The 27,151-nt window shown below is 33.8% G+C and overlaps 4 protein-coding genes across 9 annotated transcripts; 3 read left to right on the forward strand and 1 right to left on the reverse strand.

Moving 5' to 3' along the window:
- Positions 1-1,417: 1,417 nt before the first annotated feature.
- On the forward strand, positions 1,418-4,543 carry LOC127898607 (CRS2-associated factor 1, mitochondrial-like). Of its 2 annotated transcripts, none has more exons than XM_015534269.3 (5): positions 1,418-2,085; positions 2,607-2,734; positions 2,917-3,142; positions 3,265-3,392; positions 3,764-4,543. In XM_015534269.3, exons 1-5 carry the CDS (start codon positions 1,509-1,511, stop codon positions 3,797-3,799), a joined length of 1,095 nt encoding a protein of 364 aa, XP_015389755.2. In that variant the 5' UTR covers positions 1,418-1,508; the 3' UTR covers positions 3,800-4,543. The 2 variants fall into 2 exon arrangements, with proteins under 2 accessions (XP_015389755.2, XP_052294739.1); XM_052438779.1 differs by having other exon boundaries at positions 1,424-2,085; positions 3,775-4,543.
- Positions 4,544-6,999: 2,456 nt separating this feature from the next.
- LOC127901339 (lysophospholipid acyltransferase LPEAT2) lies at positions 7,000-12,631 on the forward strand. The gene is made up of 14 exons (XM_052438444.1): positions 7,000-7,617; positions 8,060-8,240; positions 8,358-8,417; positions 8,997-9,160; positions 9,239-9,302; positions 9,381-9,449; positions 9,770-9,865; positions 10,020-10,064; positions 10,395-10,465; positions 11,244-11,310; positions 11,617-11,667; positions 11,841-11,951; positions 12,055-12,102; positions 12,245-12,631. The coding sequence occupies exons 1-14, from the start codon at positions 7,139-7,141 to the stop codon at positions 12,413-12,415; spliced, it is 1,677 nt and encodes a 558-aa protein (XP_052294404.1). The 5' UTR covers positions 7,000-7,138; the 3' UTR covers positions 12,416-12,631.
- A 4,721-nt stretch (positions 12,632-17,352) lies between these two features.
- Positions 17,353-24,153, forward strand: LOC127901497 (MADS-box protein SOC1). 4 transcript variants are annotated; one of them, XM_052438946.1, is made up of 9 exons: positions 17,353-17,464; positions 17,614-17,845; positions 18,342-18,535; positions 21,768-21,849; positions 22,532-22,593; positions 22,702-22,801; positions 22,879-22,920; positions 23,583-23,624; positions 23,766-24,153. In XM_052438946.1, exons 3-9 carry the CDS (start codon positions 18,354-18,356, stop codon positions 23,916-23,918), a joined length of 663 nt encoding a protein of 220 aa, XP_052294906.1. In that variant the 5' UTR covers positions 17,353-17,464; positions 17,614-17,845; positions 18,342-18,353; the 3' UTR covers positions 23,919-24,153. The 4 variants fall into 4 exon arrangements, with proteins under 4 accessions (XP_052294906.1, XP_052294907.1, XP_052294908.1 ...); XM_052438947.1 differs by lacking the exon at positions 17,353-17,464 and having other exon boundaries at positions 17,481-17,845; positions 18,330-18,535; XM_052438948.1 differs by lacking the exon at positions 17,353-17,464 and having other exon boundaries at positions 17,481-17,845; positions 18,333-18,535.
- LOC102614499 (probable fructokinase-7) lies at positions 23,968-27,142 on the reverse strand. 2 transcript variants are annotated; one of them, XR_008053693.1, is made up of 7 exons: positions 26,791-27,142; positions 26,176-26,375; positions 25,512-25,725; positions 25,042-25,215; positions 24,790-24,896; positions 24,516-24,577; positions 23,968-24,408 (listed from the first exon to the last, which is right to left on the reverse strand). XR_008053693.1 is itself a non-coding variant. In XM_052438949.1 (7 exons), exons 3-6 carry the CDS (start codon positions 25,713-25,715, stop codon positions 24,530-24,532), a joined length of 567 nt encoding a protein of 188 aa, XP_052294909.1. In that variant the 5' UTR covers positions 25,716-25,725; positions 26,176-26,375; positions 26,791-27,139; the 3' UTR covers positions 23,968-24,408; positions 24,516-24,529. The 2 variants fall into 2 exon arrangements, 1 of the variants encoding a protein (XP_052294909.1); XM_052438949.1 differs by having other exon boundaries at positions 24,790-24,930; positions 26,791-27,139.
- Between the last annotated feature and the right edge of the window lie 9 nt (positions 27,143-27,151).

Here is a 27,151-nt window from a genome sequence, read left to right on the forward strand (position 1 = left end):
CCTTAAAAGAAAGATAAAAAATTTCTTTCTTCACTTGTGCTCTCGTCTACGTGATAAAAAAAAAAATAGAGGGAAAGTTGTTGAGAACTGTCGTAGAAAGGGTACCTCGATTTAATATTTTTACATGTTATTGGGATTGCCCCCATAATATTGTTGGCTATCTTAGCCATAAACGAATATGCAAATTCTGTGGTTTAATTAATTTGGAAAAAAAAAATTCCATTTATTGGTTTTTTACAAGATAGTATTTGTAAGAATCCCAAAAGATTTTTATAAGATTTAGAGGTCGGGAGGAGTTGCTTGAAGACAAAGGGTGAATTACATCAAGATCCCGTTTACCTTTCATTACAATTCAAGCAAGTCAATCTTTCACTGTCGGAAACAGGTTTCTATTTCTAATTAAAGAGAGTTATTTAACTCAACTGACTTTGCTTATCTAGTAAAATAAGGTAAAAAAGCTAAAACCTGAACTAAAAAAAAAGAAAAAAAAAGCTATATTTTCACAAATGCATAATTTGTAATTATTATTATTTTCATATTCTTCATTCTTTCCCTTACAGCTTGATGAATAATTGTCCATATTTCAACTACATTATTACGGCTTGCAATTAGAATTTTATAAGGAACAGGGTCGAGTATAATAAAACCCTAAGGCAAGATTTGACAAAAAAATTTAAGTTTTTGGGTCTCTTATAAGGGCCTATGTTGTATAATTCATCTGTTTTAGAAAATGTTATGATTTGGGAAAGTAAACCGTACAACAAAAATTGATTTTAATATAAAATAAAAAATCAACTCTATTAAATCTGAAGATTTAAAAGCGTGTTTAAATGAAAAAAAAAATAAAGATGTCTAAACTACGGCAAAAATTATATATATAATGTTTTTGTTTATTTTTCATAAGTACGTTGCTTAAGTTATATAATAATATAATTTACATCAACACAAATCTGCATTTAAGTTATATATGTATTGGAATCATTGTTGAGGAGGAGGTGATATAAGTTATATTATTGCGCAACTAAATAACAGCTATCTCATAATAGTTCTTTTATTTTGCAATCAATGGAAATAATTTGTTTCCTTTTTTTTTTTTGGGTTGGCTTTGCTGAAAACACATCGATTTTGGAATAAATCTTTTAACTCCAAAAACTCCCGTTTTTGCTTTCAGAAGACTCCCCGTGTTGGCTTTTCCTCTCATCATCATCATATCAATTGAAGAAATCTCAGGAGAAGCGTTGATTATTATGAATAATAATAATACTATGTAAATGAATCTTTAAAAAAATTGAGTAAAAATTCAGTAATGAGTGGTCCGAATCCGATACAATACAACACTTAATAATGGGTCATGGGCGCACGCTGGGTTGTGAAACAAAAGGGCAAAAATGAGATTCCGTATATGTAAAGAGCTAAATACTGAAATGCCACCCCCATCACAACTAATTTACAAAACCCCCATCTTTTCTCCAACTCTTTCTCCTTCAGAAGCTTAAACCCCGAACTCAATGATCTTCAACCGCTTCTCCCGCCAAAAACCATCTCTACGGTCACAGCCATTCACGCTCCTGACGTGCTGCCTCTCCGCCACCGCTGCCAATACCACCAACAATTCGTCAAAACTCTACGACCACTACTCCTTCAAACCCCCGCCGTCCCTCTCCCCAAAACCCGAAAACCCTAACCCTACCCTCAATCCTAACAAAAATTTCAAGAAAAAGTCGAAACCCCAGTACCGTCCACCGTCATCTCTTGATGCGCCGAAGAAGAAATACACCGATTTGCCGTTCGATTTTCGATATAGTTACACGGAGACCAACCAGAATGTAAGGCCCATTGGGCTTCGGGAACCCAAGTACTCTCCGTTCGGGCCGGGCCGGCTGGAACGCGAGTGGACCGGAGTTTGTGCTCCGGCTGCGGACCCGAAGGTGAAGTCGGCGGAGGAGGGAGCGGAGGATCCGAATTTGGAAGAGAAGAGGATACTTGTGAGGGAAAGGATTCAGGGAGAGCCTTTAACTAATGCTGAGAGGAAGGCTTTGGTGGAGAAGTGCCACCGAAATCGGACCAAGAGGCAAATCAATTTGGGTATTCATTTTCTTCTCTCTCTCTCTCTCAGCTGAGTTTGAAGGCTAATTTTATTCATTGGGTATTTGATGATTCGTTTACTGGATTAAAATGTTAATGTCTTGAACTCTAAGTGGATGATAAAGGTTAAAATTAACAATTTGTTATTGGTTTTTCTGAAATGGATGTAGGAAAGTAAGATCCAATTTCCTTGCTTTTTGATGTGGAGGCTTATGATAAGTATTAATAGAAGTGCTTTGAAACAACTTTGATGCTGTAGAAAGTACTTAATAGTTCTCTCAGATAAGTTTCTTATTTGGCTGTTGCTTATGAACTGCATATGCTTCATCTTTATAAGAGCTAGTGGGACTTTTTGCAGTTATTTATCCTTGCCAAGTGGTCAAAATTGTATCTTTTTGCCCAGACTTTAAGAATTGGGTAGACTTCTCATTTTAGAGTTGGTTATAATGGACAGAACATGCAGATTCTCTCTTTTTCAGTTATTATATCCACGGTCTTAGTTGTGCTTTGTTGTTGTGTAGGGAGAGATGGTTTAACGCATAACATGCTGAATGATATTCATAATCATTGGAAACATGCTGAGGCAGTGAGGATTAAATGCCTAGGAGTCCCCACCGTTGACATGAAAAATGTGTGCTTCCAGCTTGAGGTACCTGGTTTCTTTCTAATGTTGAAACATCCCTTCTTTAGTTCTAGGCATTTTAAATGGAAAGAGAATGTGTGTGTGTGTGTGTGTTCTGCACCATGTTTTGCTTTATCCACGCCAGTATATTTGTTCTATATGCTATTTTGACTGGAAAAATGTTTCATACAATTTCTACATTGTTGCAGGATAAAACATTTGGAAAAATAATTTTTAGACACGGAGGTACACTTGTGCTTTACAGGGGCAGGAACTATAACCCTAAGAAAAGGCCTGTGATCCCATTGATGCTGTGGAGACCTCATGAGCCAGTATATCCCAAGCTGATCAAAACTACAATTGAAGGTCTAAGCATCGAGGAGACCAAGGAAATGAGAAAGAGAGGACTGGCTGTTCCTGTTTTAACAAAGCTTGGTATGTCTATCTTTCCTGTTCTCTTTTTGAGAATCCCTCATTTAATTAAGTAATTACTACTACTTCTATTATTTTTATTTTTATTTTGATTTTGTGCACTAATTTGCAAGTTGCAACTGCAGCCAAAAATGGTTATTATGGCAGCCTTGTACCCATGGTGAGAGATGCTTTTCTAGTCAGTGAGTTGGTACGAATTGATTGCCAGGGTCTTGAGAGAAGTGATTACAAGAAAATAGGCTGCAAACTTCGGGTAAACTTGAATTTCTGTTTACATTCTCTGCTAAAGTTGTTTCCTTATTTTTTCCTCTTCCTTTTTTTTTTGGGGGGAGGCGGGGGGGGGGGGGGGAACCAACCCTTGAACCCTTTGGAGGATTTCCTTGTTAGTCGTTCTCTTGTGTAATTATTGCAATTTCTACTTCTTGTTGTGTTCGTTGTTGACAATTCTGCTTGAAACAGTATTATGTCAATTTCTAATAGGTTAAATTCTGCTTGACAAATCTGGTGAGGATAGATCATTCTCGCTCCCCCTTTTTTAAAATAGTTGCAGAGTATGGAATTTGGTAATGCTGATTTGTTAGAGCACCCTCTCAACTTTTTATGTCAATTTCTAACTACTTGTAGTCTTGGTTCAGGATCTCGTTCCTTGCATCCTTGTGACATTTGAGAAGGAACAGATTGTGGTTTGGAGGGGAAAAGACTACAAGCACCCAGGGGATGATGGACAATTCTTCACTCATCGAGAATTATTTGATGATCCAGAGAATGATTCGGCTTGTGGTGTAGAGGAGGAAGTTATGGGTGACAGCAGCAGCCAACAGGACTTTTGCTCTGGGGATGATGAGTAGCATGTTATCTAATTTGCTAAGGCCTTTATATACAGCCTGATCTTCAGCCACACAGATTTATTTCTTCTCCGTCATAAGGAAGAAAAATTAGTTCGAGATACTTAATAGGTTAATGTATTTGATGAGATGAACTTATCGGGCTATTTACTGTACAGAGAGATCCTCAAGATGGGATGCTCAGAACTTTTTTTTCTTTCTTTTGGGCATAGAATATTTATAAATTATTATGCATGTAATTGCACTGACTGTATCTGTCAGTGCGTGGATCAGGTCCCAGCGGAGCGTGAGCATGTTTAGATTTTTCATATTTCAGTGGAGATACCGAAGATGGACGCTTGACTTTGGTTGTGCTTGTGCATTGGGGTGCCCTGAGCCCTGGCCTAGCTTAGGTTATTATGGAGAAATTGGAATTGTATTAACTCTTAGTCACCTCTTGTGGTAGGGGTGGGCGTCCGGATCGGTTTGAATCGAATAGAACTTATATTTCGAGTTCGAATCGGTCTGAGTTGAAATTTAAAATTCGTTTGAATTTAAAATTCAGAACCGGATTGTATTTTGGTTTGTGTTTAATCCGAACTGAATAGTCAACCCGATCGAGTTAACTAAGGTTCTGTTTGGTATAATTTTTTAAATAGAGTTTATTTAAATAGAGTTTTTATTAGTAGAATTTTTATAAATAAAATTTTTACTAAAAAAAATTAATTATTTGGTTGTTAATAAGAGTTTTCAGTAAAAATTTATGAAATTATTTTAATAGATAAGTTTTTTTAAAGTTATATAATGAAAAGAATAAAATTAAATTAAAAATAAATAGATGATATTTTAAATATTTTAATATTTAAAAAATTTTAATTTTAATTTTTAAAAGTCTAAAATTTAAGTTTTTACTTATAAAAGTTAAATAGTTTATTTAAAATTTAAAAATTAAATAAATATTTATAACTAATAAATAAGTTATACCAAATAAATATTAAAAAAATTAAAAACTCATTTTTTAACCCTAACGCATCACAACGTCCGGACACACTTTTCTGCACTTATGTCGCCTCTGACTCATCCACTTTCTTCCCCCCAACCAAACCACCCCTTTCTTTTCCTTTTTTTCCGCCGCTGCCGATATCATCTTCTTGTCTTTTTCTTCTTCTTCTTCTTTCCTTCCACTGCTGCCAAACATCTTCTTCTTCTTCTCGTCCTCCGCTACCAAATATTTCTTCTTCTTTTTCTAATCTCCCATTAGTTAATTGTTAATAATTTATTTATTTTTAATTATCAGTTAATTTTTTAAATTTTCTTTTGTTAAATGTTAGTTAATTTTTTTAATTGTTAATATAGAACTCTTTATGTTAATTAGTGAATTTGTGAATGAGATTACAAGAAATTTGTTTGATACGTAGTTAATTACTTGATTCATTTTTGGATGGAGGTCGGTTCAGGTTTATAGTTTGAATCCGAATTATAACTCAAACCAAAATCCTAATAACCCGAACCAAAACTGAATTCGCCCACCCAGTACGGCTTTGCCATGGGACTACTACAAACGATGATTTGGTCCAACAGCCAAAAAATCCCAACATAAGAGTGGATCCGACTGATTTGACATGCTTGATGTCTATTTTCGTGCGATCTGAATATGAATGAACATGAGCGTGCAACCAAATTCAAACAGATTGCGACAAATATAATGAACTAAAAGCCCAGGATGAACGAAGCTTTCACGTCTGCTGTGTTCAAGTCCCCTCCTTTTTCACCAATTACGTGCGTAAATTAAATAAACCCATTCGGCATTCGCTCATTAAAAATTTAAAAAAGAAACCGGAAAAGAGTTCGTGGGGCTCTGGCAGGCTGGCTGGCAGCTCCAACACAGCACGTTGTCCCGGTACGGTACCGCAGTCCCACGACTTGCCACGCCAAGTCTCTCGCCGATACAAGATTTTTTTACCTCTCTGATAGTCTCGTCCACATAAAATGACTCTTGCCTCTTTTCCCGCATTAAAAATTAACTATTTGCCCACTATCCAACACCCAAAATAAATAAATAAATAAATAATTGATTGGTAATAACATTTGCCTCCCTAGTTTTCTATAATTTTTCAGATACCAGTATCGTTCGTCTACTTATATTAAATAAGATTTCTATTAAATGACTGAAACATTCTGTACTATCCACTATAATCTTTTATTTTAAAGAATTATTAAGCAATTGATAGATTCAATATTTATTAATTTATAGTGTATTTGTAATTCAATAAACATATATTTAATATGCTAAAAATTCATTATATTTTATTAATCTAATCAATTGAATATAAATTTATCTGTTAAATATACATAAAAATGACCAAAAAAATAAGTTCATTGTACAAAGTTAACTGGATAATATGATAGTTTTAGATCTTGCTATGCACAGATAACTGAATCAGCGGATCAAGCACTCGAAATATAAAAAAAATACTTCAAAATTTTTTTATTCCAATTTGAGAATTCAACCCATACTTTTAGATGCATAAGAAAAATTAGAGATAGGATCTAGTTAGATTTAAATTTTAAGAAGAAATTAAGTAACAATAGAGTAATATTTTATATAATAAAATATCATATTTAATTATAATTTATGATATAAATGGGATTACAGAATTACATAGTGATTTTTCATAAAAAGTACTATCTTAATAATTTAGCCTATTATCCCAAGTTAGAATAATAATAAATGATATAAATGAGATAATTAATTCATCGAATAGTGATTTATAGAGGTTATATTGTTAATAATAATAATAATTATTATTATTATCATGATAAAAAAAAATAAATGATAGAAACCTACTTAGTCATTGTGTAACTGTTCCAAGTACCTATTTGTCACGAATGAAACAACTATTCCAAAAAATAAAAGTTTGAGGACGCGCATTATTATCCAAGCAATAAATAAATAAATAAAAGTTTCCATTGAGGCACATGCGTCAAACACGTTGGAAGAATATTATAAAATTATCCATATTTGTAGGACAGGAAAACAAATAATAGCCGACCAAGTAAAGTTTTACATTTACAGGACGACAGCACTCATCCTCTCTCTCCGTGTTTGTTTTCTCTGTCTGTCACATTGAAATTCAAGGCTCCAGCTTCTCCACCCCCCACCCAACAAACAACAATGGCGGACCATCATCGTGACCATGATCATGATCTCTCTTCACCTCTCCTCCAATCTCCTCGCTCCGATCATTCCCCCGTAATCATCTCCATCGAAGCTGACGGCAACGACACCGTTTCCGACCCAGCAACTCAAGATCAACTGAACAATCACGATACCCGCTACCATAATAATCCTGGCAACCCCTATTGGTTTATTGGCTCTGACGGGTTGTCTGTACCGGGGCCAAACACGGCTAATCCTTTTCTAAACGACACCCCGCATGTCGTTGGGGTTTATGAGTTTGTCAAGATTGTGGTGTGCTTTCCAATTGTTTTGATTAGGCTCGTTTTGTTTGGGTTTTGTTTGTTGGTGGGGTACTTAGCAACCAAGCTGGCTTTGGAGGGATGGAAGGATAAGCAGAATCCGATGCCAGTATGGCGGAGTCGCCTTATGTGGGTCACTAGGGTTTGTTCCCGCTGTATTTTGTTCTCTTTTGGGTAATTTTCATTTCTTCTTCTTCTTCTTCTTCTCTCTCTCTCTCTCTCTCTCTTTGTGTGTGTGTGTGTGTGTGTGTGTGTGTTATTCTTCTTACGGTAATGGTCAATTTAAATTGTAATTGATAAACAAGAAACTAAAAACATCAGATAAAAATCACATTTTGGATGATGATGAATTGTCCTTTCCTTTATGTAGGTTTTATGAATTCCATTAAGAGTGGAAGTATAAGCATAATGGTTCACCAGAGGATTATGGCCTCACTAAGCTTTATTTGCTTTGTGCATTTACCTAATTTTGTGTTATGGTCAAATTTTCTATATGGCATGTTTGGATACTGAGAGAATTGTGATAGACAGGGAAGTGGATAATTCAATTTGGGTTGGATTCTAAAATTTTGATGGGTTTTCTAAGTGTTTGTTATTTGGCGGTTTTGCCTTGCAGCTATCATTGGATAAGACGGAAAGGAAAACCTGCTCCAAGACAGATTGCTCCTATAGTTGTATCTAATCACATATCATATATCGAACCTATTTTCTTTTTCTACGAATTATTCCCCACGATTGTTGCATCAGAGTCCCATGATTCCATTCCGTTTGTCGGAACTATCATCAGAGCAATGCAGGTAACTCGTAGTTAATATAAGTTTTAAGACATCTACTTTAGTTTTAACTCACAGTCCTAATATTTGTTGTCAATCTCCCTTTCCCCCTTTCACTTTCCTTTTGTTTTAAATTCTCAGGTGATATATGTAGATAGGTTCTCACAATCATCAAGGAAGAATGCTGTTAGTGAAATAAAGGTAGAAAGTTTCTATAGTTTCTGCTAACTTTAGTTTGATTTTAGTGGTCTTGAGTATTCTCATTCTTTTGCTGGTTCAAGCAATTTAGAGAATATAGTCTGATACTGTTTTCCTTTCCTATTTGTTCCTTGTTGCCATATTCTCGAAATATCTCATGCCCTTGATCTCTTCTCTAAATTAATTCCATCATACATAATGAACGCTCTTTAGTCCTTTCTTGAATGACAGTTTTTTGTTTTTTGCTAGCATATACATGTCTAGGACTCTAGGTCTGCCACTATCTACATCTGATGTGACATTTTAGGACTTCCAGTCTTGAATATGCACCAATAGCTGAGTCTGTATTCCACGATTACTGTTCTGCCATCAATTGATTCAGAAATGCCAACTTGATGAGTTTTTTTCCTTGCTTAAATGGTATTATTTATCTCTATTTTAGGTCCTTAATGTTGAATATGGCACAATTGCATAGGATTTGCATATAAATGTATGACAGCTCTATGAAACTAAATTCAATTAATTATTATGAATGTATTAGCTATTTGATACAGAAATGTGCTTTCAAGGATGTGAATACAGAGAAAGGCTTCTTGCGATAGATTTCCTCGTGTTCTATTATTTCCTGAGGGAACAACGACTAATGGAAAATTTCTCATTTCCTTCCAACTCGGTGCATTCATCCCTGCTTACCCCATTCAACCTGTCATTGTTCGCTATCCCCATGTGCACTTTGACCAATCTTGGTATGATGTTCCTTCTTTCTTTGATTCCTTTTTTCACCGTATGTTGGGCCTTATTTTTTGGCATGCCATCTTGCTCAGGGGGGATGTTTCTTTGGGAAAGCTCATGTTTAGAATGTTCACACAGTTTCACAATTTCATGGAGGTATGCTCTCTTTCCTGAATACTTAATTTTTATGTAGATTTAAACTTTAAAAATAATTAATATCATTTTTATGAACAGGTAGAGTACCTTCCTGTTGTTTTTCCAAGCGATAACCAAAAAGAAAATGCTCTCCGTTTTGCTGAGAGGGTAAATTTCTGCTTGCTATTGATTTTTTTTTCCCTTTTTTCTTTTTTTGAACTTGTGAAATGTTTGTTTCAAGTTCAAGTTGAGGCTTTGTGATTGGAAAATAATATGCACATTACACTATCAGTTGATAGTGATTTCATTTTAGGGCATCTGGGGGTGAAAATCAGTAAGGATCTGTGACATATTTATTTATTCAGAAAATATATATTCCGACCAACAGTTACTTGCATGTCTGTATATTATGAGTTCCCTTCGTATTCCTTGCCTTGTATGTCGTTTTATGATAAATGATTAAATGTTTCATATTTGCATGTATACAGACCAGCCATGCTATGGCATCTGCTCTCAATGCTGTACAAACATCTCATGCCTATGGAGACTTAATGCTTCTCATGAAAGCATCTGAGCTAAAGGAAGTATGCATTTCTTTATGTATATATGTTTGGTTTGCAAATATAGAGACTTTCTCGTGTTTGTTGTGGTTATAGGCTACAGAATTCGATTTGTTGTTTATCTACCTCAAAGTCATAGTAATTTTGCACTTATTTTTATTTGTCATAATTTATGCAGGAAAACGCCTCAAGCTATATGGTTGAAATGGCTAGGGTTGGATCTGTGAGTCCTTACACTGAAATGCCTTATACTGGAATGTTTTATTGTATGCCAACTCTATGAAAGGAATTAGTGAACCTTTGCCTTTGGTGAAAGGTTCTTTTAATACATGTATATAACTTTTTAGTTTTTGTTCGAAGGGCAATCCAACAATTGTTATGAGGCACTGCATAGATGCCAGTCCTTTTAGTTCTCACTATGATAGAGTACTTACATAAATTTCACATCATATGAGGCTTTTATATCTATATGTTGGTAGATATGTGAAGCTGGCAACTTAAATACTTTCGTTCTTTTGCCGAAACAATGAGCGAGTATTTTTTCATTTTTCAGATATTTCATATAAGCAGCTTGGAAGCCGTCAACTTTCTGGAAAAGTTTCTGTCTATGAACCCCGACCCTAGGTATTGTTGAAGGTTGATATATATTATCATCAGAAAATTAAAATGGTATTCTGACTTCTAAAATAAAGGCACTGTTGAAAAGTTATTTGTTTTAATTGTAAATCATATTTTTCTTTTGGCTGTTAAGCAAGATTGTGTATACCCCAAATGCAAGCTGATGGTAAGATCATTTTCACAATTCCACATGTTTGCTTTGGGTTATGCACAACCATCACCAACTCTTTGTCCACGACTTGTCCTTGGAATATGTGTAATTCTTTTGAAAGGAGAACATAAATCTTTTCAGATCTGTCTATTGTTTGTACTTGTTGATTTCCTTCACTTGATTCCTCGTTAAAATGCCATAAATTGTGGTTATACTAAACTGATTATATGCTTTATTAACTTCTGCTTTGCAATCTTTGTTAGAGAACAAATATGCAAATTCTTTCTAGTCTGTAAGATGTCAAATGTTGTCTTTATTCTGCACTACAATCTATGTAATTATTTCGGGGATGTGTTTGAAAGAAGGCAGTGGCTATGGTGGAGCAACTCCACTGTAGAGCACTGATGATGACCGTTAGATTATAGCAGTAAGTGTAAATTTAATATTTATCGTAGGGTCATCATTAGTGCTGTACCGTAGAGCAGTTCCAACATGGCTGGACCCTTGAAAGAATAGTTTTAAGATATCTGATGCTTAAGGTGTATTAACTAGTAACCAAGTGGTTATCTTATGCCTTTTTCATTGTTGCCAATGCAACATTTTAACATCCTCATTATCTAATACTATTGGCAGTGGCTGTGTTAAACTTCTTGACTTCTTGAGTGTTCTGAGGCTCAAGACTTGTCCTCTTTCTGATGAGGTATGTCTCATGCAATTCCAACTTCTTTTTCTGTACCTTCAATGTCCACAAAGGCTGAAATCAATATCCTTGTCTTTTAGAGCCCTGGAATAACAGATATTTAAAGCGAGTTATGCATGAATGAGTCTAAAAAGATTAAGTTAGTGAACTTGATATGATCCTGGACTAACAGATATTTGAAGTGAGCTGTGCATGATAATGGGATGAAAAAAATTAAGTTAGTGCACTTCATATGATTTTTATATGTGGAATTACTGGACACTCTCTCACATCCGCAAATTTCATGGTCATTGTTTTGAATTGCAGATATTTGGGTTCATTGATGTAGATAAGAATGGGTCAATCACGTTTAAGCAGGTAATCTCCCCTTCTTACCCTCCCAAGCATTTTCATTGACATTTGCACCCAACTTTATGTTCTCCAAAGGAATTTTAGCCATGATCAAGACCAAGTTTTATTGAACTATGGATACCAAATTTTAGCAAAATTTCTTCCCATCTTCATATGATTGTTTTACTTGTTGCTTTCAGTTCTTATATGCATCAGCTCATGTCATGAAGCTGCCATTATTTTGGCAAGCCTGTGAGCTAGCCTTTGCTGAATGTGACCCTGATGGAAATGGTTTTATTTCAGAGAATCAAGTATGTTGCGCTCTTTATATTTTTATGCTTCAATATTTGGGATTGTTTGACTTCCTTGAGTTCTAAGTCTCACATTAATGGTTTCCGATTGCTTTTCGAACAGTTGGAAGTAACCATTAGACCTGCTATCCCAGATTTGAACAAGTACGAGGTAAAAGATATTGTAATTGTTCATCCTTTTTTTTTTTCCGTCGCTAATAACTCTCAGAAATTATCTGTGTCAGTATTGGTTCAGGTATATACCTAAATGTTTTTTAGTCAAACCTAATTTGTGTCATACTGTCCGCTTGTAGATCGACAGTTTATTCAGGTTATTTGACAGCGATGGTGATGGAAGGGTGAGCAGAGATGATTTCATTTGCTGCCTTAGGAAGAATCCTCTTTTGATAGCTATTTTTTCGCCTACATTGCTACACACTGACTTGTCAGAAGCTCGCAATAGGATGCCGGGGGATGTAATTTGATGGACAGTTTTTTCATGGTCCATGAAAGTAACGTGTGTACCTTATTTGTAACCTGTGATTTCTGGGTTTGGAATTTCCGGGGGAAGAAGGGGTATGCGGTCGATCATTAAGTATATGGAGTCTTGATTATTTTAATATCATACATCTGATGTGCTTATTTTATAAGTTATAATCAACAATTTCTCATTTTACTTAAAAGAGTGAGGTATTTATTAATTTCATAACGTTAGGGGACCTAACGTTTGAGTCTCAACTTGAATCTTAATGCTATATATCATCTTAATGAATAAATGTCATACCAGTTGAGACTCGAATGTTTGGATTATCTAGCATTATTCTTATTAATTTGGGAAGTGATATCTAGTATATGTCCAACAAATGTCACGCAGTACTGACGACAATATATTTACAAATTTAGGATACAAATGAGATATTATGTCAATTACGGTCAAGGTTGGCAATCGTTTGAAGGCCATCAAAGTTACGAAGGAACTGACATTTTACATATGCTAGCTAGTAGAATGTTTGAAATGTGGGCATTGCCTACTCAATGTTTTTTTATGTGTAAGCAATGATATTGGACCATGAGCCTAACACGGGGTGTCGATAAACCCGAATGTCGTTACAACTTTCAGTTCACGTGTTACATTGTTTTGGTCCATAAACAGAAATAGCACGCAAAGCAGATTAGCAACTCATTTAGCAACTCACCGGACCACATCCCCGACGCTGAAAGGCCTAAAGGACCACTTGAATTCATTTGGGTATTGATTGACGCCTTAGGTAGTACTTATGATTTATAATAAGCCCAATTCCCCGTAACTCGTAAGGACGAATATTTAAAGTTATCAACCATAAGCGAAGATTTTTTTTTTTTAATATTGTTGTATAGGACTGTAGGTATTATAATTAATATTTACAAATAGATTCTACAATTGGGACATTTTTCGTGGCATGTATTCCTCTGAAGCGCTGCCCAAATTCTTCAAACCCTCTTAAATATTCGAGGGTTGTCCACTCCACTCACATTTCGTGAGGAATAGACTGGCTCCACTCAATTATTTGATAATTGAGCAAGAATTATAGCCCCATAAATATTTTTATGGAGGCTCGAACCATTGCACTCATTATTGTAAGTGCAATGATTCTCCCACTGAACCAAAGGCCCATTGGTTACCATAAGCGAAGATCAAGATTAATTTTTGGTACTACTGACCCATAAATTAGGAAAATAAAAATGTTAGTTTAATTTATGAGGGAGAGTAGAAAGAGTACACAGAGACGGTAGCACCCTGTTTGTGGTCCCGAATGATGAAAGCCACGGGTTGCAAACCTTAACCTTGTCGTTCAATTTTTGATGATAATGCACAAGTCGGGTAAGAACAGAAGAACAGTAGTTGTCAAATATAAATGGGCACTACGAAGTTGGTGCTGCAAAGTGTCGGCACCACACTTTATGTTTCATACAAGATAAAACGTGGAACACATTTAACGTACACTTGCATTTGTTGTGCTCGATCGGTGCGCGCGATAACGTCAATTTACTTCTTTTTTAAAAGGACACTCGTTCGTTAATCGTTCCCGCACCGCACACTCTTTGAGATTACATTTTGGTTTTGGAGTCCCCTGGCTGCATAGCCAATGCCATCATCCTATGTAGATTGTATCAGTTAAATAAATCTCAAAGGAATACTCTGCTACTTATAGTAAAAAGTTTGGGGGGTAGAAATTCACTATATCTGTATGGATTAGAAATGCCAAAAGTCTCAATAACTAACTACTGCATACATACAGGGAATGGATGCTAATATTCTCCATGGGTCTAGTGCCACACCGCACAAATAGGGTGGATTTTAAATAATTTTTAAGTAATAAGAAAAAAATAATCTCTAAATTCTTAATGGGGTGGGTACTCCAATTCTCATTTTATATAAATATTTGTTTTAATTTTTATTTTATCAATTATAATATTGGTTAATGAATTTTCTTTTTTATTTTTACCTAATATAAATATAATTATACAAATAGGCTATAACTAAAAAAAAAACCCTACAATATGATTTTTATTCAACCCTAAAATATTATTATATTCTCTTTTCTCTCTTAAGATACTGCTCTCTTCTAACATTTTATAGTTCTGATATCATTTTAAGATGTTTCTAACTTTGGGAGGCTTTTTTTTTCATAATTTAAATATTTTATAATATGATAGTGATTTTATTTAAATCTGTAATTTTTAATTTACTGAAATTATGTATCTCTATCTAATGTAAAATAAGTAAATGAAAAATGGATAGGAATGAGAAAATCATCTCCACCTAGGGATTCTCCGTGCTCACCCCCACTAAATTTATTAAAGAATGGAGTGAAATGGAGTGAAATTTTTAATGAGTGGGGAATGAAGTAGGTCTTCCCATCCCCACCCCGCCCTAGTGTCATTTCTAACTGCATGGTTTTTTTTTAGATTATACCACATTAGTTAGTCATGTATGTCATCTTTACAAGTTTTTTTTTTTTAAAAAAAAAATTCTCTCTTCACTTTTTGAGAAGAAGAGTCTGGCATTATCTAAGTCCAAATATATAGAACATTTTCACTTTAGTTAAATAAAAATATTACTAAAATACAAAAAACACATATTTCAATACATTGAAAATTTTTTTTATTATTATATTAAAATCTTTTTTTTTTTGCTCTGTTAGTGACATTTTCACTTTAACAAAATGAGGATGTCATTAAAATATATATAAAAAAATACACAATTCAATGCGTTGAAAATTGTGTTTTTTGCCTGTTAGTGTATTAAAGTTTATATGTTTTAGTTTACTAGTATTAAAGTGAGGATACCCTCATTAGAGGATGATTTTATACACACACACACACACATACCACACAGCTAAGATTTAATATTTATTTATGTAATAATATGTGATAAATCAAAATATTTTATCTTTTATCTTTTCTTGCCAACAAGACCAACTCTAGAGTATTCGGGGCCTTTGGCGAAATTTCTTTTTGAGATCTCCTCACATTTAGTAACTTCAACACTTAAAGAAATATTAAAAAAAAAAACTCAAAATTTAATCAAATTTTAACTATATATTAAATATTAACAATCAATAATAAGATAATACGAAATTTCAAAAAAGAAAAGTAATCAAGAAGATTTTTTTTTAAATTCCACGAGACTATTATTTTAAGATTTTTTTTTACTTCAAAAGTAAACAAATAAATGGAATATATTTTTTATAGAGAAGAGCCCAAGAAATTTTATAATGTTAAATAATTAAGTTTTTTTTAACAGGTGAATAATTTTTTAATATTTTTCTTGGAAAAAAACTAATAATGTATTAATAGTTATTAATGATAGCTCTTTAACATTAAAGTTATCAAACATAAAGTTTGTGTAAAAAACTGTAATTGTAAGATAATTATTAATTAAAGAAAACCTAAAAAATAGGTTTTCTTATTATAAGTTAAAAAATTAATTTGAGTATATTAAGAAAATAAAAAAGAGTATTCTAACATATAAGGATTAGGTGGCTACAATAGAATTTTCCTAGCATATGGGGCCCTAGGCGACTGCCCAGTTCGTCTATACTTAAAGTCACCATTGCGCGCCAACATTATTCATAATGATAAATATGTTAAAAAGAATATTGTTTTAGATATTTCATTCAAATGTGAAAAAGTAAAAACATTAACTCTTGGTGTAAGTGGTTAATACAACCTTACAATATTAAAAATAAAAAAAGGATATTTCATTTAGATATATTTAGAATTTAGTTAAAATATCCATTCAAATTTCAAATGAAAAAAAAAAAATTCCATATTAGTTGAACAACAAGACCCATGGTTTACTTTCATATAAGATAATGAATCAACCTAACTATTAACCCAACGATGAGAACTCCTCAGCTACCAAAACGAGCAAGGATTCAAATTCTTTTAGAAAATTTGTAAACTTGTACATATAAGCTAGACGTTATTTGCAAAGGAAGGGCATCCTCATTTTAAAAAAAAAAAAGTGCGAAATAATATTATAAAATCTTTTTATAACAAGTCAAAAGAATTAGGTTACTTTTTTTCACACCGCTATTAAAATCGAAATATTTCACATTACTTTCAAAATTATAGAGAATAGGCTTAATTCTCAACTACTCAACCAATAATTCAATATAATTATGACGGTAATATGAAATACGTGGCTTTTAAGCCTTCTAATTATGTAATTGATAAAAAGAGCCAAAAAAAAAAAAACAATTGATTAATGATCTCATTAATTCTTTAACTTCAAATTGACTCAAGATCTACATAACAGGATTAGCTTAAAGGAGTTCTCTCTCATTCATTATGTTCAGAATTTTCTCTCATTATCCTGAGTCTGATAAAAAAACTGAGGCAAAAGCAAGTTGTCAATGCTCCTAAAGGATATATACAGAATACAGTTAGCTAAGTATTTGAAGACTTTTACCTAGAAAAGAAGGAAAAAATAATTAAAAAGGTCTCCTTAAATTATATTTGCATGTATTTTATAATCGAGTAAAATTCATTTATTGGTTCATCTGAGTGACCCTAGTATTTATTGTTACTTATTTTTTCATTAAAAAAGAAAAATCTAACGGTAAAATACAATCAATATATATATATATTTTTTTAAAAAAAAAATCTATAATTAAATATTATAAACAATAAAACAATTAGATGATGGACAGTAAAAAAATAGTTACGCATGACAGAACAAGGACAAGGGCAGGAAGTTGTTCTATAGTAAAAGCGAGATGTCTTTGGTGCTTCGAAATAAATGAGAGCGATGAATTAATGAGCGCTTCGTGCTGAGTTTACGATCTTTCATTGGTCTACTGAGTACGAAACTGTACGGACGACGTGACATGTTTTCAACTTAGTACCACCCACTTGCTATTTTTAACCCTCATCTTCCGTTTTATTACACTGTTGTTCTGATTCTTTTTTACTTCTTAGATCATACACCTCTCTCGTTATCAGGAGTCAGTAGTCCGGACGCTCATTTATTCTTTTACTTTCTTTTGGTTCGTATATTTTTTTCCTTTTTTATGTAAATTTTATTTTTCTTTCGGGTCTGTGTTTGTAGGTTTACCAAAACAAGCAAAACATGAGGCTTCAAATGTATTTGATACTAAAAATATAATACTCTTTTAATTTCTGTTTCTTTAAATAGGTGCTGTTTGAGGATAGATCAATCCCCAGGGAATTAAGGAAAGGTGATTTTCGGTTGGTGCTTTGCTCTCGCTCCCTCTGTGGTGACTAAATCAAAAATTAACAATCAGGAAAGGAACCTAGCTAGTTTAGTTACCTTTCTCTGCAATATCATCGTTGCTCAAAAACCGCAGATATTTTGTCAGCTTCTTCCCATTTTGGTTTCTTCTTTCTCTTTGGATTTTGCCCATTTGGTAAGACTGTTTACCTTTCTTTTGTTTCTCTTTTTGGTTTCTTTAGAGCTTCTTACGAGTTAGTAACAATCAGCACAAAAAGATTTGTATTGTTGTTCTTCGTTTCTTTTCTTTCATCAAACTGATCCCTTTTTTGTGTTTTGCATAGCTGTTTAACTGATTTTTCTTTATTATTATTATTACTATTATTTTTGCATACTTTTTCAGCTTCTTGAAAGGCAAAAAGGATTAAAAAAATCTTTTCTTGAGCTTGAGTTTTTGCTGCTCTCTGAAGGTCCTCTCTCTCAAAAATTTCGGATTTTTTATAGCTCCTGTCACTTCCTTAGCACCAAAACTTTTCTGGGTAATAAGATTTACTCGTCATCTTCAAAGTTCTTGGCTTTTTGGGCCCTTGATGCATTAGGAAAAACAAACCTTGGTTAATTAATTAATTAGTTAATTTGTGTGACCTACCTGGTTGTGATTTACTGATAATAAACTCTAGTAGTTTAAACAGGTCTGAATTAAGATGGTGAGAGGCAAAACTCAAATGAGGCGCATAGAGAATGCTACAAGCAGGCAAGTCACCTTCTCCAAAAGAAGAAATGGTTTGCTAAAGAAGGCCTTTGAGCTTTCAGTTCTCTGTGATGCTGAGGTTGCCGTTATTATCTTCTCTCCTAGAGGCAAGCTCTCTGAATTTGCAAGTTCCAGGTAATTGTTCTAAATTTACTAAAAAGATTTGGTTTCATTAATTGTTCTTTCTGATTTCATTTAAGTAGTTGCTTCAAAATCTGTACTTTACTTGGATTTTTGGAAACCTTATAAGACTTTATTATGGTCCAAGATTGAAGATCCCAGGCTCCCCCCCCCCCCCCCCCCCCCCTGGCTCTCTCTCTATCTTCATCTCTCGCTCTCACTGACAAAAGTTCCTTTTAGAATTTAGAGTTTGTATAAATTAGTAAATTAAGATCTTTGTTTCTTCTCTCAAGGTTAAGGACTTTTTTGTCTCACGTTTTAATGGATGGTGACTGAGGAAGGAGAACCTTCTTGAATTGGTCTAAATTCTAAAACAACCTTTAATGATTAAAATGTTGGAGTTTTGTCTCTGCTAATTACCTTTTTAATGGTTTTTCATCTATAGATGCTACATGAAGAGCCTGTGTTGCTGCAAATCAGCAAATCTAGGGAGTCGAGACAATGGCTATTATAAACTTTGCAACTCGTTGGTTTAATGAGAGTACTAATACTGTCATTGCCAGTTGCTAGCTATTGTATATGAAGGTTTTCAAAGTTTGCAACTTTTTGTTGAAACTTGAGAGGATATGAGGAACTAGGCACTAAGTATAAGATCATTTCATTTTCTAATTCAGCAAACTCAAGGCTTATCCCTAATGGTGGTGAAAGTGAAAGAAGTAAATACGTTTTTTGGGTTGTTTATTAGTTGATTACTTCTTATAAGTATATATATTTACAAATATATAGTATTATACATATGCTGACCAAAAATTCTGAGGCCATGAGTTTGAGTCATATTATATTTTTATGTTAGGACTCCTCTTTTCTCCTAATTTTAAAATTAGATAGGGATAGTTATATCTTCCAATAATTTGGACGGAGTATATTTTCTTTCAAAATTTATGAGGAACTAGGCACTAAGTATAAGATCATTTCATTTTCTAATTCATCAAACTCAAGGCTTATCCCTAATGGTGGTGAAAGTGAAAGAAGTAAATACGTTTTTTGGGTTGTTTATTAGTTGATTACTTCTTATAAGTATATATATTTACAAATATATAGTATTATACATATGCTGACCAAAAATTCTGAGGCCATGAGTTTGAGTCATATTATATTTTTATGTTAGGACTCCTCTTTTCTCCTAATTTTAAAATTAGATAGGGATAGTTATATCTTCCAATAATTTGGACGGAGTATATTTTCTTTCAAAATTTATGAGGAACTAGGCACTAAGTATAAGATCATTTCATTTTCTAATTCATCAAACTCAAGGCTTATCCCTAATGGTGGTGAAAGTGAAAGAAGTAAATACGTTTTTTGGGTTGTTTATTAGTTGATTACTTCTTATAAGTATATATATTTACAAATATATAGTATTATACATATGCTGACCAAAAATTCTGAGGCCATGAGTTTGAGTCATAGTATATTTTTATGTTAGGACTCCTCTTTTCTCCTAATTTTAAAATTAGATAGGGATAGTTATATCTTCCAATAATTTGGACGGAGTATATTTTCTTTCAAAATTTATGAGGATGGGAATTTGAGTTATGTCATAATAAACTTGAGTTAGGTTGTCTCAGTAAGTTTTTTATTGTGTTAAAAAAAACTCAAAATTTCACAAGTGATACAATAGTTAAAATTTTGAATCTGATGATAGATGAGTCTGTGACATGTTAGTGATTAAGAAAGAGAAGAAGCTTACCCATGCATTACCTAAGATTTTAAGTATCTGCAGTTTTAAAGTCTAATGACCTATTTGGGATTAAGGTGCTCTACCTTTTATGCTACAACTATTGTAGAAAAAAGTTGTAGTTATGAGATAAAAGTTAATAGTATACAGTAAATACAGTTTTTAAATAATAATTTTGACAAATTATTAAAGACAACAGATTTTTCATTATATAAGTGAAAAATTATTTTGATATGACTTCCAAACTACAGTAATTAGTGTTTTCCAAATATTTTAGTGGTAAAACTTTTAAGTTATAACTGCCTAACTCCAATTCTAAATAGGGCCTAAGATCCTTCTCTAATGCTTGACTAAAGCATTAGCATAGTTATTTTAGTACTAATATTTATTCTCCTTTTTTTTCTGTTGGGATAAGTATTCATTAACCATTTAATTAGATTTATTTATTTTATTAGATAATTGTGTTGGTGTTGTTACGTCCTAGTTTTATCATGTGTATAGCATGGTATCAATAAAAGAGGATAGATCATCAGTTTTTACAATGATGCACCATAGAGTTTCTATTTTCCAATGTTGCAGTGAAGGAAATTAGTTATGTTGTGTATTTCCATGCAGTTGTATTTGCTTCTCTACCACATTCCTTAACAATGTGGCTTATTTCACTTTGTGTGAATTGTGATTTTAGTTAATGAAAAATTTGTGATTAAATGAGATTGACCTTGTGTCCAGCATAAATCATTTCTTTACTGTGCCACCCACTACGATCTATGATTGATCTTACGTTAACTAGTTACTTACCACTCCATCTAAAATTTTAAATCTAAAGTGAGGGTCAAAACAAGGGTATTTAAAACATTATGACAGTTTAATAGAATCAGGAGGTGAGGCCAATTTAGAATTATCATAGACACGATCAGTTGGTGTATGTGGAGCATGATAAAGAGTCTCAATATGTATATGGCACAGCTACAAACTTCTCCTTATTCCTATTACCTTTATGAAACAAGTCTTCATGTCAATGTGACTGAAAAGTGGAAAAGCTCATTTTCTTTTCCCTAATGTAAAGGGCTTCATGTCCTGGAACATGGCAATTGGAAATTATATTTTTATCCTATCACACAAGAGAAATCATACGCTTTCGCAACACAGTTAAAGTATTATCACTCATATGCTGCTTCTCTATATGAAGATTATGCAATTATCCAACAAAATCAGATACTTAATATATGCACTGACACAATGTCGTGAGGAAAGTCATAAAAATATCAAGAAATAAGCTAAACAAATTATTTATTTTTCACACACAAGATGTATTAAAATTCTCCAAAGGTAGCGGAACTCATATTGGACTTTGAATTGAGGAAATATTGCCCATTTGAGGCTTGTTACCCGTATCTCAGTGTACGCCCTACTAAAGATGGCTTGTTTTATTTATTTATTTATTTTTTAAAATGTGTTTTGGAATGTAATCGATTGGAATCTTGGTTGCATGGTATTGTTTTTGTTCTTCAGCATGCAGGAGACAATAGAACGGTATCTGAAGCATACAAAATACACTCGAAACAAGCAACAGCCAACGGAACAAAACATGCAGGTTACCTATATATGCCAACTCCACTCAAATTATTTAAGAATGAAAATGAATGTTCCATGCAACAATGTTCCATGCAACTATCCTCCATTCAATCTCTAAAATCAGAGTCCAAGTTTGGGGGCCAAAAAAAAAAAAAAAAAAAAAGCCATCACATGCTAGTAGACACTAATGCTTTTGAGATGAAGTGACCTCAATCTATAGATAACAGAAAATTTATTTCGCTCTAAGTCTCCGTATAGCATCATGGTATAACCATTGTGGTTTTTAATTCATAATTATTTTCAAATAAAAGCTGACAGTGTTTAATAAAAATGACTTTAAAAAAAAATTATGAAAATAACATAAGTTTTCATTAAATAACTGTGAGGATAATCACCTTAACATACTTCCATATAGATCTGCAAGTTTTACAACACTTATACAGAGCTATAGCTTAAAAATCAAGTATAGTATGTTTTTTACCAATATAGTAGTGAACTAGTGATGCTGCATTTGCAGCGGGAGCATCTGTCCGCTTTGTTAGACGTGAGACTAAAAGAAATTTCTTATAGATTAACTGGTTGGTTCTCGAGATTAAACAGGAGCTATCTTTTATCACCACCATGCATGCATGCATATTTTCTTGGCTGCTAGTAATCGTATATAATTTCTTGTTTTCTCACATATGGATTTGAAATGACAGCATCTGAAGCATGAAGCAGCTAACATGGTGAAGAAGATAGAGCTTCTTGAAGTTTCAAAACGGTTAAATAGACACTAGTCTAACAAATTAAACTTATGTTTTATCAAACGTTGTTCCATAGAACTCAAGTTCAAAGAAGATTCTGAAAATTTTGACTGGAAACTTCTCAGGAAACTATTGGGAGAAGGTCTGGCATCATGCACCCTTGAAGAACTACAACAAATAGAACGTCAGCTGGAGAAGAGCGTAAGCAATATCCGAGCAAGAAAGGTTCATCCCTACTAATCTTCTAAAGAATTACAAAAGGAAAATTTAACATGCATGCTAAAAGTTTGTCCATGTTTCAGAATCAAGTTTTCAACGAACAGATTGCGCAGCTCAAAGAGAAGGTCAGTGTGATCAAAATTTGCTTTAGTGTTTGGTAAACACTGTTGTAACTTTAAAGCTAAGTTAATTTAATTTTATGAAAAATTTATTATATCTTTACTAATTTTGTGAAAATTATTATTTTAAAATTTATATTTACTACGTACTATTAATTTTTATTTTAGAGTTATAGTTGTGCTTATAAATTTAGGCTACAGTACCTTAATACTAAACAAGACTTTAAAATGTAGTGCATTGTGATAACTCCTTAGTCCCTTATTAAGTCCCTACACAACAACACTTCCAATATACCATTCCACACCAAACATTTCAATAAATTCTAGCTATGTATACATTTATTTCGAAATCTAACATATAAGTTACTAGATATACTTAGGATTCATTTGGGACAGCTGCACTGTAGATATCTGATTTTCATTTTCATGCTAAATCATTGAAGAGATTTATCTTGAAATCTCCAGCAATCTTGCCTGGAAGAAGAAAGAAAAAGTGAATATCTTATTTCGAAAACTTTGTCTGATTCCATGTATGCTTTGCTTAGGGGACAAAGAAGTTTAGCGGTTTTTCTGTCTTTGCATTCAGCAGTTGCTATCTCTTAAAATAATTTCAAACTTAGTCAATTCGTTTTTTTTTTCCTCTTTTTATTTTGTACATGCAAAATCAGGGAAAAGTCTTAGAAGCTGAAAACACAAGGCTAGAGGAGAAGGTGAGCTTCTATATCAAGGAAAATAAGATTTTATCAAGCTATTCATGTTAAAATTTATAAGAGAATATTATAATGAACTTGGGGACTTTGGGCAGCTTTATAAAATCATAAGACTCCGGTATCCTGAATTGTTATTTTCAGTGTGGTATGGAAAACTGGCAAGGATCAAAAGAGCAGCCAGAGAATCTAACAAACGACGACGGTGCCTCAACTTCTGACGTGGAGACTGAATTGTTCATCGGCCCACCTCCTGAAAGAAGAGCAAGGCGCTTGGCAATACCACCACAAAACTGATCATTGTATTGAGTTTATGCAGAAGCATTTGCATATATGAAACATATGATTATGAGGAAAAAGTTGTATTTCGTTTTAAGACTGCTGCACAAATTACACTTGCGCAAGCAATGATTATAGATTTAACAGTACGGTAAGATTGCATTTCTGTTGGACTAACTTCCATGAGTATGGTATTGTAAGTATCCTTAAATGTATTTATTTTGGTGTATACTAATGTTCATATGTTCCTCCAGTCCTCATTTCTATTGCTAAGAACTTTGATTTTTCCTAGGAGCGCCTAACGGGAACGTTTATTTATAAAGCGGACCAATGAGCAGACTTGATCAGCTCAGATATGGTCGCCAACCCAAATGAAAAATTAGTTTCTAACAAGCATACGCAAGATCATGACTCATGAGTCAATCTCCTCCTGAGAAACTGCTTTGGGCAACATACGGAGAACTTCTGCTTCTGTGAGCAAAGCAGGAACGGCTCCTTTCGCTCTTAACTGCGAGAGCACCACAGGTATTAGAATTGGTAAATATTAACAACTGCATCTTATAGAGACCTGGATCTGAAGCAAAACTTTTCGGTATTGCACAAACAAAGCATTACCGGCACCGGTTGTATCAACGCGTGCAATTAACAACACCACCACCAACGTGACCCTTAAATTCCTGCACAACACGGAAGGAAATTGATTGATTGAAAATAATACCAAATATCAGTCGGAAGGAAAGGAGGTTATTGGCTATCTGCTTAAACCAACCTAACAGAAGGAAAGAGTATGTGTACTTGGATGTTATGCGGCACATTGAAGTTTCTCAAAATGAGAGCAAAAATTTTAACAAACTAAACTTCTTTTTAACCGTAAATTTTGGATGCTAACCTGTGTGTAATATTTGCAGCCATTTGACCCCTCGGTGACAAGCAAAAGCTTAAGATTGGAGTGGAAAAGCTTCTCTAACACCACATTATCATCAGAGGCATCACAACCTTCAATCAATAATGTCAATTCTTCCTCACTTATCTGGCATTTGATATTTTCATGTGTGTGAGTTCCATAGTGTCAGTTGTATTTTACTTAAAATTATAGATATTCGATACTTCAGAGCAAAGCTTCAATTGTCAATGCATCTACCTTAATCATGTCAGCCTCGTCCCATATGCTTATGATGCCTCCACGAGCAGCCTCGGCAGATGGCCATGGTAGTAACCTTGCATTTGGATCATAAGATAGGATGCAGCCAGACGTTTTGGCCATTTCCATGGCAGCAATATGAGCTGACCGACGTGGTTTCAGCAATATACTTGCCTGCATCAACAATTATTAGGAAACAGATATCAGGCAATCCCCAGTAGGTTTTGAACTAGGTGGAGAATTTAAGTTTGAGATTGTTTTCTTAAAAGGTTTATCTATTATGCACAGTTTTCTTAAGGAGTTTATCTATTATGCACAAGTAAAACAATATTATAAGTTTATCAACCCAGTAAATCAGAAAATAGTTAAATAGAGTAATGAGAATTGCTGAGTGCCATTAGCCGTACTCTTTAAAGTTCATCCTCGTAAGCCCTTGTCTTTTTTTTAACCCTAAAAATGCAGAATTTTACCTTCTCTATTAGATTTACATCAAGCTCGGCCTCACAAAGAAGCATTTCAGCACTGGGGTTGCGGAAAAACATGAAACCGCGTTCACCCTCAGCTGTTAGTGTCACAAAAAGCCAATGCAGTCCTTGCATGTGGGTTAAAACGGATGCCAGAGTTGTCAACGTTATTTTCCTTGAGAATATCAGCCAACATGTGCCCAAATTCATCTTCCCCTACCTAAGATCGTAGAGATGACAAAGTTATACACAATAGATTGAGGAGAAAATATTTGTATGATATCAGGCTATGTAATGTCATGGTAACTACTAACAAGGCAACGACATATGGAGCAAAACTAATGTGAATCATATTCTCAAGATGGACTGCCTGTGACTCAAAATGATGACATCTCAATCGAATCAGTTGTTAAACTAGACAGCAGAACATGGTCCTGGAAGTACTTTAACATCAATGAGTAGTCTGTTCAAAACTGAAACAAACAAAAAAAAAAAACCTTGTAAATATCATATTTACACTTTTTTTTAGGAATTGAATTCAGGTCGCCAACCAAATAATGCTTCTTGAAAACCATTTAGTTAAGCCCCTTGGGGCAAACATCATAAACTTTAAAAAGGTATTGCGTAACATGAACAAGAAGGCAGCATTTATATATACTCAAAATTGCACCTTGCCGATGCAGAGCCTTCCAATCTTGATATACCTACGGCAACATTAGCAGGCGCTCTTTCCTAAAAGCAGATGCTTTTGCGAGTGAAACGCCAGATTCAGTGGGCAAAAAATCAATCAACAGTTCCCCGAAGCAGACAACAAGTGCTTTTTTATCTGGGGTTTGTCCCTCTTCATCAGCAGGAAGCTTGTTAAACTTTCTGAAGAAAAGATGACTTGATTTCAACAAGAGATGACATACTAATCCAGTTTTTCCAGGCCATCATAACAGGGTTTTTAGAAAGAAATTCGAAATAGTCATTGGCAATTCTAAAACAGGGCAGTTGTGATACTGAAATCTGAATGTTATAAAGGTTTCCGAGGATATGAACCTCGAGCGCCCTTAATTGATTGGTAGGACTGAGGAGCAATTTAACATCATCAAGTCAGACTCATGACAATGAATTTGAATTATTACAAAAACTGGATCTCATTCTCAAGAATTATTAAACGATCAAAGTTGGTGGAAATTAATAAAAATCTAAGAAAAGAACATAACCTAGCAGAAAGCAAGTCCCTCAAATATTAACATTGAATCAAAGTCTTGAGACAAAACACAGAAACAGAAAGAAATACCAGAAGGGGACATCCTGGGGGGTAGAAACTTTAGCAAACTCGGCGCGGGGATCGAACTTCATAGAGAAGCAGCAAGCTGACATTTCTTAGGCCAATACGTCAGTATCCTGTCTGTAATACTTATACGTCTGTGCATCTCTTCTCTGCTCTGCATGAGTATGACCCTGACAGCGGCATTCCATTGCTTCTTGTTCTTGTAGTGCAGCAATATTTCATTTCTTTTTGCCCTTATTACCCCCCAATTCCGATTTGTATTTAAGTCATGGTCCCCTCCTAGGACCTCGGATTCGGAACTACCAGTTTTTGTATTTCGGACTCAGGACTCTGCACACTGTTTTAAACGTTATTAATTATTCTTCAA

Source organism: Citrus sinensis, chromosome 3, assembly GCF_022201045.2.
Source record: "Citrus sinensis cultivar Valencia sweet orange chromosome 3, DVS_A1.0, whole genome shotgun sequence".
In the NCBI taxonomy this organism is placed as follows: domain Eukaryota; kingdom Viridiplantae; phylum Streptophyta; class Magnoliopsida; order Sapindales; family Rutaceae; genus Citrus; species Citrus sinensis.